The 12,173-nt window shown below is 42.9% G+C and overlaps 1 protein-coding gene across 1 annotated transcript in view; it reads left to right on the top strand.

Moving 5' to 3' along the window:
- LOC122942539 overlaps window positions 1-12,173 on the top strand; it is a 110,809-nt gene that overhangs the window by 43,611 nt on the left and 55,025 nt on the right. Inside the window, exon 10 of the mRNA XM_044300193.1 lies at window positions 1,987-2,183. Coding sequence (XP_044156128.1) covers window positions 1,987-2,183 — 197 coding nt within the window. The remainder of the gene's footprint in view (window positions 1-1,986; window positions 2,184-12,173) is intronic.

Raw genomic sequence — 12,173 nt, 5'->3', positions numbered from 1 at the left:
AATGATGGAATTTTGTAGTGCCTCCTCCAATATCACTCCTATGTCACGCATAATCTCCCATTTAGGATCTCCCGGAAGTTGTAGATATACTTCCAAGTCTTGTAATTGTCTGTTGACCTCCTTGACATACATTGCAGTATCCATGACGACCACCGCCCCACCCTTATCGGCAGGCTTTATGATGATGCGATCATCCTTTTCTAAAGACACAATAGCTTGACGTTCCAATTTAATCCCGCGTGATTTCATCAAACTTTGCACTGTCGCGGACTGATGACGTGCACGGACATGCGCAGTCATTCTATTGACACGCCGACTGCTGCACAGGTCGCGATCATGGAAAGTTTATACAGGTGAGACAGAGAGGCGTATACACCTTAATTAGATATCGCTGTGACATTCTATTTTCATTGGCTATAACCAGAGTGTGTTCATAGATCTAAGTGATTATTGGATGACCAATATTGTGGGTGTGCATGATTTTAACTATTTATATGTGGGCATTATAATTTGTAATATATGCTTGACAAAGGCTAGTTGTAGCCGAAACGTTGCTATTTTGTACACTGTACCAAGGAGTTTTAAAAAATAAAGAAGTATCTGGTTGGATATGCGGCTGTGGCCATCGCTTTCTACATATATAGCAGTGTCATCCACAGATCTCCCCCATAACAGTGTCATCCACAGATCCTCCACCCCATAATAGTGCCATCCACAGATCCCCCACCCCATAATAGTGCCATCCACAGATGCTTCTGCCCATAAAAGTGCCATAGACAGATCCCCCATAACAGTGCGTCATCCACAGATCCCCCATAATAGTGTTATGCACAGACTACCATTAGTTCAAAAGCACACCTTTTGGTTAAAAAAATATATTTTTCTTATTTTCCTCCTCAAAAACGTAGGTGTGTCTTGAAGGCCGGTGCGTCTTATAGGGCGAAAAATATGGTAATAAATATTTTATGAGGTATCACTTTCTGTTTTAAAAGCAGAGAAGTAGAAATTTTGAAAATTTAGAATTTTTCTACATTTTTGGTAAATTTTGGATTATTTTATAAATAAAGGTGAAATATATTGACTCAAATTTGCCACTGTCATGAAGTACAATGTGTCACGAGAAAACAATCTCAGAATGGCTTGGATAAGTAAAAGCGTTCCAAAGTTATTACCACATAAAGTGACTCATGTCAGATTTGCAAAATTAGCCGCTGTCAGGAAGGGGGCAAATGGCATGACATGAAGTGGTTAGGAAGAACAGTACAATGTTATTGGCCTTTTTGAGACTAAACCACTCTGAAATGTTCCTGCATAAACAGTGGCCCACATTTACTAATGCCACTTACCAAGAAAAGGGTGTGACCTAATAGGTTCTATTTACCATCACAATTGGGCCATAATTCTGGGGTAAAATTCTGTTAGTAAGGCTACATGCACACGACAGTTAAAATAAAAGTCCGTTAAAAACTGATATTTTTAACAGACGTTCATTTTTACTGATGCCTTTCTGACAGACGGATGTTAAAAATTGACCCATTCAATTGTATGGGGGTAGTCTGTCATTGAAAAACAAACAAGATATAACATGTTCTATTTTTTTACGTCCGTTTTTTACCCCATAGACTACCATTGGTCTTAAAACAGATGTGCGATGGGCGTTAAAAAAATTTACATTGCATGTCGTGTGCATGTAGCCTTAAAGACGACAGGACTGTGTGAGACAGGAAAAGTGTTGGGGGTGTTGTTCTATTTCCCCAAGATCCCTCTCATATGTGTACTAGGCTCCAGGGAAAGCTGGATGAGATATAAGGAATCCCAGAAAGCTGAGTATCCCTAGCAAAGTATGCTAAGGACTTTGGTACTGTAGTATTTTATACTATACTATTATTTCTTTTCCATGCATTTTCTATATATTCTGTAATTTATTGAACTGTTACTTGTATCTTCCCTTCTCTCCAAAGTGAGATTTGATGCTTTTCTTACCAGGCATAATATTGGCTTTCCAATAGTGGAGTGTACCTCAGATGGGACGTTTACCATATCAAAGCCTCCGGAAACTGGAGGACTTATCTCTTTTGGCACTGTTGCTGAGCAATTAGTTTATGAAATTAGTGATCCTGAGCACTATCTTCTTCCAGATGTATCCTGTGATTTATCTCATGTTTTTATAAGTGAACTTCAAGGTATGTAGATTTAATAGCATCTCACATTATATTATTAGATAATCCCAACATATATTTAGAAGAATATTTTTGTATGGTTGGAAAACAGATTACAGTGCTGTGAAAAATGATTTGCTTGAATGTTCAGAACACAAAATGCTGTTTTTAAATGTTAAAGAACACATCAACCACTCATCCAAGAGACCACAAAAGAACCCATGTGAATATTTAAAGAACTGCAGGCTTCACCTGCCTCGGTTAAAGGGGTTGGCCCTTTTTATACATTAGGGCATATTGCAAGGATATGCCCCCAATGTCTGATAGGTGCAGGTCCCACCTCTTGGACCCACACCTATCTCTAGAACAGAGCCTACCAAGTGACGAAGAGCTGTCCTGCATGCACAGCCACCCTTCATTCATTTGTATGAGAGTGCTGAAAATAGCAGAGCGCGCTATTTTCGGAAGTGCCATAGAAATTAATGGGAAGCACACCACACAAGCGCTGCCAATTGCTCCATTCACTTCTGTGGAGCTGACAGAAATAGATGATACAGTGCTCACCCCACACCCATAGAAATTATTTGAGGGCAGCCATTCTAGAGATAGGTGCAGGTCCTGCACCTATCAGATATTGGGGGCAGAGATATGCCCCCAATGTATGCAATGAACCCACCCCTTTAAGGTTGCAATAAGCCCACCCCTTTAAGGTCAATGTACATAATTCCACAAATAGGAGAATTGTATGATGCAGACCACTACTGAGAAGAACACAGAGGCTTGTATTGCATTTTCAAAAATCATCTACAGGTGAAACTTGAAAAATTATAATATAGTGCAAAGTTCATTTATTTCAGTAATGCAATTTAAAAGGTGAAACTAACATATGATAGACTCATTACAGGCAAAGCGAGATATTTTAAGCCTTTATTTGTTATAATTTGGATGAATATGGCTTATAGCTTATGAAACCCCAAATTTACAATCTCAGAAAATGATAATATTGTGAAAAGGTTCAATATTCTAGGCTAAAAGTGTCACCCTCTAGTCAGCTAATCCATACCCTCTGAGCAAAGGATACCTGAGCCTTTAAATTGTCTCAGTATTTCAGTACTGAAATAAATGAACTTTTGGACAATGTAGTGTACCACTTTTAAGTTGATATTCTGTGAACTTATTTGTCAAAGGTGGAACTTTGGAAAAATTACAGTAGGTCACATTACATTAGGCACAAAGGTATATCACATTTGTCCATATTAACATTATACCAACAGTTAAACATGGTGGTGATAGTGTCATGGTCAATGACTGCTTTGCTTCTGCAACATCTGGATGACTTGCCTTAATTGCTGGAACCATGAGTTCTGCTCTCTATCAGACAGGGGCAGACTGGGAATTTAAAGTTGCCCTAGAAAAAATAAAAATAAGAGGCCCCATTTTGTAGTCTGGTCCAAATTGACAGAAGGCAGGGCCAACACAAGTAGATAGGGCCAGCAATACCATATTGTGGCACATTATACCAGCAGCACAAAATACCTTCCCAAAAATGCCATTCTGTGGTGGCACAGCCAGCTACCACATTCTGTCCTACTCTAGTTGCCTCAGGGTGGCAATACGGCTGGCGCCAGATCATTACTTACCTGGCTGATGGCCGTGAGGAGAGCTCAGGCAGCCCCCCTTCCCTGGACATCAGCCCACCAGGAAGTTTCCCTGTAGGGTATTTGGCCAGTCAGCCCCTGCTATTAGAAAATCCTAAAGGACAATGTCTGCCCATCAAATTTTGACCTAAAGCTCAAACACAGTTGAGTTATGCAGCAGGACAATTATCCAAACCAGACAAGGCAGGTCTGCCTCTCAATGGGTCACAAGAAACAAGATTAAGGGCCAAGTGAAAGTCCTAACTTAAATCCCATTGAGATGCTGTAACAACACCTTGAATGGGTAATTCATGCTTGAAAACCCTCCAGTGTAGAGGAATTAAAACAATCTTGCAGAGAAGAGTGCGACAGAATTCCTCCACAGTGATAGAAAAGACTCATTGCACATTATTACAATTGTTTGAATTATTTGCAGTTGTTACTGCCAAGTGTGGCACAACTAGTTATTACACTAGGTGGTCAATTACTTTATCACATGGGTGTTTATCACACTGCTTACTATAGCCTTACCATGTTGAGAAAAGTGGATTTCTATGCTTAGAAAACTAATATACATATTACTGCTTTATTCACAAGCACAATATATGATTATAATGAAACCAGTAATATGTGTTAGCTGTCTAAGTATAGAAAAAAACACAGTCCTCAATATGATAAGGCTGTATCCTGGAGTTAAGTGGTCAGCCTTGCATGTAAAGATCCCACGTTTGAATCTTGAAAGAGACTTTCAGATTTGTTTCTTCAGATATTTTTTTTCTCTCCCTCATTTAAGCCATAATAAAAAGCTATGGGTTTATCATATTGAGAATAATGTTTTTGATGAACTATGAAAGCTTGAAATAAGCCTAGGGTCAGTGAAATGACCTTCATTGCATTTTCCATCAAAGCCATCAACTACACAAAGTACATAAACCACATAGAATAATTCACAGATGATAAGAAAAGAAAATAACTGCACTTAAAGGGGTATTTCCCTCTCAGCCTTTCCACAGAATATGTAATAAAAGTCTGATAAATGTGGGTCACATCTATATCAAGAATGGAGCCCCATTTGCCAGATGCACTGTGTGGAAAGGTGGCCATGGTGGCCATGGATGCAAAGCTTTCTCATTTTCTCTTCTCTATGAGTTCCTTGAACCATCTTTAATGGTTTGGTATGAAATGGTTGTTATTCTGGATGAATAAAGGTTAAAGGGGTTCTCCGTGCTTTTAATATTGATCACCTATATGCAGGATAGGTCATCAATATCAGATTGGTGGGGGTCCAACACGTGCAGTCTTCCTTCTCTCTTCCTGCTTTGCTGCTTTCCTCTGGGCCCCCATCTTACCAGCACTCCTGAGGGACACTCTCCAGATCTCTCCTGCAGCCCTTTATGCACTCTCCTACAATTGCTGCAGCACTTCTTTGGGGACACAGCACCTGGGGAGCCCTCGGGAGCCGTCTCCTCTGTCCATCAGGGTGCGCATGCGCATTCTAGGCCGGATGGTTGCCAACTTCAAGGCAATTCCTTTTGCCCAATTCCACACCCGGACCCTCTCAATTCTTGCCCGGTGGAACAAGTCTCCGCCAGGCCTCGATCGCTCGATCCGCCTGTCCCATCAGGTCCGCCGGGACTTGCGCTGGTGGCTGAACCCGCTAACCGTCTCCCTCGGCAGATCCTTCCTTCCTCTCTGTTGGCAGGTGATCTCCACAGATTCCAGCCTGACAGGTTGGGGGGCAGTCTTCAGGTCTCTCACTGCCCGGGGTCAGTGGTCGATGTGGGAGTGCTCCCTACAGATCAATATCCTCAGGGCCGTTTACCTAGCTCTGTCCTGTTGGACTCATCTCCTCTGTGGTCATCCTGTCCGGATTCAGATGGACAACTCCACTGCGATGGCTTATTTGAGCCGCAAGGGGGCACCAGAAGCGCGGCGGTCCTGAAGGAAGCCTTTCACATCCTACAGTGGGCAGAGGGACAGGTGCCCGCTTTCTTCGATGTCTACAACGCCGGACAATTGGGCAGCTGACTTCCTCAGTCGCCAACGTCTCGACCCAGGCGAGTGGTCTCTCTATCCAGAGGTGTTTCAACCAACAGCTCTGTCAGCGTTGGGTAATCGCAGACATGGATCTTTTTGGCCTCCCGTCTGAATCATAAACTTCTGCTTTCCGTCGCCAGGTCTCGGGATCCTCAGGCTCTGGCGGTAGATGCCTTGGTGCTCCCGTGGTCCCAACTCAGTCTCAGCAGATTCACACCAAGCAAAATAAGCTTTCCAGGTACGATGGTAAATCCTGGCTGACTAGGGTTTACGAGCATGAAGCATAGTCTGGATAATTGACTCGGAGAGACCGCAGAATCTCAGGACAGCAGCTTCAACAGCCACGCCGTTAAATGAAGCCGAGGTAAACTGGGGTGGAATAGTGGACCTTGGGAAAGGAGGTCGGGACGCAGAGGTAGCCGCCATGGGGCGTCGGCGAGCAGGAAGATGAGATATGCGTACCACTACCTGCGGGGCCAGTCCGGAGCCATCAATATTGCCGGGACCCGATCCATTTTGAAGAGTTTGAATACCCGAGGAAGAAGTAGAAGGGGAGGGAAGAGATATAGGAGGTTTACCCTCTCCTTTTTTCCATCCCTAGGATTCTTGCCTTTCTTCAGGCCGGCCTTGAGAAAGGTCTCCGCCTGGCCTCTCTCAAAGGTCAGGTCTTGGCCCTGTCTGTTCTTTTCCAAAGGCCCTAGGCTTCTCATTCCCAAGTTAAGACTTTCCTTCAGGGGGTGGCTCATCGCGTCCCTCCATTCTGTTCCCTAGTGGAACCCTGGGATTTGAATTTGTTCCTGGATGCCCTTCAGTCCTCTCCCTTCGAGCCCTTGAAACAGGTCTCCCTTTCTTATGTCTCCTTTAAGGTTGCCTTTTTAGTCACGATTACTTCCATTCGCAGAGACTCCGATCTGGCGGCGCTCTTTTGTCAGTCCCGCTTTCTGTTTTTTTTCACCAGGACAAGGTTGTCCTGCGCCCAATTCCCTCTTTTCTTAATTAATTAATTTGGAAGGAGGAAACCAAGGTGGTTTCCTCCTTCCAAATTAATGAGGAGATTGTCCTGCCTTCATTCTGTCCCAACCTCTCTCATCCCAGAGAGCGGTCTCTCTAATGTCTGGATGTGGAATGGGCTCTCCGGATGTATCTACAGTTAATGGAGTCCTTTCGTCGTTCTGACTCTCTCTTTGTCGTCCCTGAGGGCTCACGTAAGGGTTTACAAGCCTCCAAAGCTACCATCTCATGTTGGATTAGGTCGGCTGTCAAGGAAGCCACTAGGGCGGTCGGGGGCATCATGGGCGGTCCGGCATCTAGCCTCTGCTTCCCAGGTCTGCAAGGCCGCCACCTGGGCCTCATTTCTCACCTTCTCCAGGTTCTACCATATCCATTCCTTGGCCTCTGCTGATGCCAGTTTGGGTTGCAGGGTTCTGCAAGCGGCTGTGCACTAGATTCTTCGCATGGCTGTTTCTTCCCACCCTCAGGGACTGCTTTGGGACGTCTCATGGTGCTGTACATTCATGAGAAAATTGGATTTTTATACTTACCGTAAAATCCTTTTCTCGTTGGACGCATTGGGGGACACAGATCCCGCCCTTGTTGTTTTTTTCTTTGTTCAGGTTTTCCGGGTTTCCCGGGACTCTTTGATAATGGTCCTCTTTCTGGTTTCGGACATGTTGGTTTCACTTTTCGCTCTGGTTTTTTGATGCTCCTACTGCTTTAGGACCTACTGGGTAGTTTAGTGTCTGTGCAGAGGGTATAGCCCATCTGGGTGGAGCCAACACTTTTCCTTTCTAGTGTCAGCCTCCTAGTGGCAGCTGGGCATATACCCATGGTGCTGTGTCCCCCAATGCATCCAACGAGAAAAGGATTTTTCGGTAAGTACATAAATCCATTTTTTTGTGTCACATACAAAGGGTGACTGACAGCGATAAGTGGTTGAAATAAGTCATTAGGGGTGACCAGTGTAGGGTAAAATCACCAATGTAAGGCCAGCTTTAGCTGAACTATGAGGAGTCACTGGTTGCCTCTTCTTTGTTTCTGTTATTAACCTGATACATCCATCTGCTCCAGTGAAAATGTTCTTCTGTGATAAGGTTATTGTGCTGCAAACATGCAGTGTCTTTTCTCTTAGAATATGTGGGCACAAAAAATAAGCAAAACATCTTCTTGTAAAAACATTATTTACTTTACAAAAAGTTGCAAAAGTAGGTGCAATCTTACTCCAGTGGAGAGTTGTCCTAATGTAAATTTGAGTAACTTTTCTAGATTAAACTGTAATGTTTAAGGCTACTTTCACACCTGCGTTAGATGCGGATCTGTCTGGTATCTGCACAGACGGATCCGCACCTATAAATGCAAACTCTGATATCCGTTCAGTACGGATCCGTCTGCATAACTTAGTAAAAAAAAAAAATGTAAGTCTAAGTGTAAGTCAAACGGATCTGTCCTGACTTAACATTGAAAGTCAATGGGGGACGGATCCGTTTACAATTGCACCAATATTGTGTCAATGTAAACGGATCTGTCCCCATTGACTTACATTGTAAGCCAGGAAGGATCCGTTTGGCTCCGCACCGCCAGGCGGACACCAATACGCTGCAAGCAGAATTTTGGTGTCCGCCTCCAGAGCGGAATGGAGGCGGCACTGAGCCAAACCGATGTATTCGGAGCGGATCCTTATCCATTCAGAATGCATTGGGGCTGAACTGATCCGTTTGGGGCCGCTTGTGAGAGCCTTGAAACGGATCTCACAGGACGGACCCAGAAACGGCAGTGTTAAAGTAGCCTAAAGAAGCTCCAAATTTATCAAGCAATGTGCAACGCTTCATTTGTCCAAAATTCCAGTAACTCAGGAAAAACTGACTTCAGAAGTTCCCCTCCTGATAAATTCAGTCAAGATTTTTTATCAAGGTAGATCTTTAGAAACTACCATAGTATTGCTATAATAGAGCTCTTACCGCACCAAGGTTGTCTCCCCCTGCCCCTGATTGAATGAAACACCATTCTACGTTTTGTTGATTTGTGGGACGCTTTGGATAGGTATTTTGTGGAGAGAATTCCCAGTTCTTCCCTGAGTAATATCTAACACTAACTACTATTCGAGAGTGATAAAAAGAGACAATAAGGCTACATCCACACGACCGTTGTGTGTTTTGCGGTCCGCAAATCGTGGATCCGCAAAGCACGGATGGCGCTTGTGTGCGTTCCGCAGTTTGCAGAACGGCACGGATAGCCTTTAATGTAACTGCCTATTCTTGTCCGCAAAGCGCGGACAAGAATAGGACAGGTTATATATTTTTTGCGGACCACGGAACGGAGCATCGGATGTGGACAGCACACAGAGTGCTGTCCGCATCTTTTGCGGCCCCATTGAAGTGAATGGGTCCGCATCCGAGCTGCCAAAACTGCAGCTCGGATGCGGACCAAAACAACGGCCGTGTGCATGAGGCCTAATTGTGAGTAGTTAAACTTGTTGTGTGGTGGGTTATCCATGCATGTTTTTTTTTTATTGAGGGCCTTCTATAAATGGCAGCTGATGTGGTCATTTATAATACAAGGCAAAAAGAACTCTACCAGCTTCTTTCCCAGACTACTAAACTGCAAAATTATTTCATAATAAATGGAGGGTAAGGCTGTCCATGAAGACTTGGGTTTTTTAGGTCTTCCTCACCTCCACTGACATTCATGTCATTCATGAACAGGCTAGGGAACAGCAGAGGTTGGGATGGAAGCTAATGTGAACATACTAGCCTATAGATGACCTCTAATATATGTGTGCTTTTATTTCTTTCAGTTTTGTTATTTATGACACTTCAGTTGCATATGCGAAACTCAGATTTTCCTAAAATTACTTTTTGTACTCCTCTAAGTGTATATGCATGTAGTGATTTATGTACTACCATCTGAAATCTGATGGGCTATGTACTAGGTTTAAAGCCGAAGACAGATTGGGAATGTAAATGTTTACCTAGTGATCTATATTCTATTGACTTATAGCCACAAGTGTATTTTTCAGGGTTGATGTAAAGAAATGTATTTTAACCTCCCAATGAACTTTTACCTTGACAAAAACTTAATATAACATGGTTGAACTCTAAATGAACTTTCCTGTGAACTTTTTAAACATTCTCTGGAGCGGATGGTAAAAACTTAGATCCCTTACACAATTTAGACTCAAGTGCTTTGACACGTACAGAAGCAGATTGGAAGTTAATGTCTTTTCATTTGCCATTCATTATTTTTGTTAATTGAAGTTATCTGTGCTGTACATACTTCCTGTGGACACTGTATGAACTGAAATTGAACTTTTCAGGCTATGTTTTTCATCTGTTTTGTTCACCCAAAATTAGTGCAGAAGGTAAAAGCTCACCTTGGAAAAAGTGCTTAAGTGTTAACAGTTCAGTATTCGATGGAGAGCATTTCCTTATGCAGACTGAGGTATTACAGTCAGGTCCATAAATATTGGGACATCAACACAATTCTAACATTTTTGGCTCTATACATACACCACCATAGATTTGAAATTAAACAAACAAGATGTGCTTTAACTGCAGACTGTCAGCTTTAATGTGAGGGTATTTACATCCAAATCAGATGAACTGTGTAGAAATTACAACAGTTTGCATATGTTAAGGGTCCAAAAGTAATGGGACAGAATAATCATAAATCAAACTTTTACTTTTTAATACTTGGTTGCAAATCCTTTGCAGTCTTTAACAGCCTGAAGTCTGGAACGCATAGACCCTGGGTTTCATCCCTGGTGATGCTCTGCCAGGCCTCTACTGCAACTGTCTTCAGTTCCTGCTTGTTCTGGGGGCATTTTCCCTTCAGTTTTGTCTTCAGCAAGTGAAATGCATGCTCAATCGGATTCAGGTCAGGTGATTGACTTGGCCATTGCATAACATTCCACTTCTTTCCCTTAAAAAACTCTTTGGTTGCTGTTGCAGTATGCTTTGGGTCATTGTCCATCTGCACTGTGAAGCGCCGTCCAATGAGTTCTGAAGTATTTGGCTGAATATGAGCAGATAATATTGCCCGAAACACTTCAGAATTCATCCTGCTGCTTTTTTCAGCAGTCACATCATCAATAAATACAAGAGAACCAGTTCCATTGGCAGCCATACATGCCCACGCCATGACACTACCACCCCCATGCTTCACTGATGAGGTGGTATGCTCAGGATCATGAGCAGTTCCTTTCCTTCTCCATACTCTTCTCTTCCCATCACTCTGGTACACGTTGATATTGGTCTCATCTGTCCACAGGATGTTGTTCCAGAACTGTGAAGGCTTTTTTAGATGTCGTTTGGCAAGCTCTAATCTGGCCTTTCTGTTTTTTTAGGCTCGCCAATGGTTTACATCTTGTGGTAAACCCTCTGTATTCACTCTGGTGAAGTCTTCTCTTGATTGTTGACTTTGACACACACTCCTGGAGAGTGTTCTTGATCTGGCCAACTGTTGTGAAGGGTGTTTTCTTTACCAGGAAAAGAATTCTTCGGTCATCCACCACGGTTGTTTTCCGTGGTCTTCCTGGTATTTTGGTGTTGCTGAGCTCACCGGTGCGTTCCTTCTTTTTATTAATGTTCCAAACAGTTGTTTTGGTCATGCCTAATTTTTTAGCTATCTCTCTGATGGGTTTCTTTTGTTTTTTCAGCCTAATGATGGCTTGCTTCACTGATAGTGACAGCTCTTTGGATCTCATCTTGAGAGTTGACAGCAACAGGATCCAAATGCAAATAGCTGACGTGAAATGAACTCTGGACCTTTTATCTGCTCATTGTAATTGGGATAATGAGGGAATAACACACACCTGGCCATGGAACAACTGAGAAGCCAATTGTCCCATTACTTTTGGTTCCTTAACAAGTGGGAGGCACATATGCAAACTGTTGTAATTTCTACACCGTTTACCTGATTTGGATGTAAATACCCTCAAATTAAAGCTGACAGTCTGCAGTTAAAGCACATCTTGTTTGTTTCATTTCAAATCCATTGTGGTGGTGTATAGAGCCAAAAATGTTACAATTAAGTTGATTTCCCAATATTTATGGACCTGGCTGTATGTACCTCTTCTGTACACTAGAGCATTGGCTGCAGAAACTAGTTCCCTTCTTTATTGCTCATTTGGCTCTTGGAAGGTACTGTTTTTCCTTGCTGCTTACAGTGTGCAGACCATCTACAGTGTATTTGGAAAGTCCTCAGACCCTTTCACTTTATTTATTTATTTTACTCTCTTATAGCGATGACATATTCCGCAGCCCTTTGCAGACATTATCACTGCTTGCTGTCTCCAATGGAGCTCACAGTCTATCCCTATCAGTAAGCCTTTAGAGTGTGGGAGAAA

Source organism: Bufo gargarizans, chromosome 1 (genome assembly GCF_014858855.1).
Source record: "Bufo gargarizans isolate SCDJY-AF-19 chromosome 1, ASM1485885v1, whole genome shotgun sequence".
NCBI classification, from domain to species: domain Eukaryota; kingdom Metazoa; phylum Chordata; class Amphibia; order Anura; family Bufonidae; genus Bufo; species Bufo gargarizans.
This window is presented reverse-complemented; position numbering and strand designations above follow the sequence as displayed.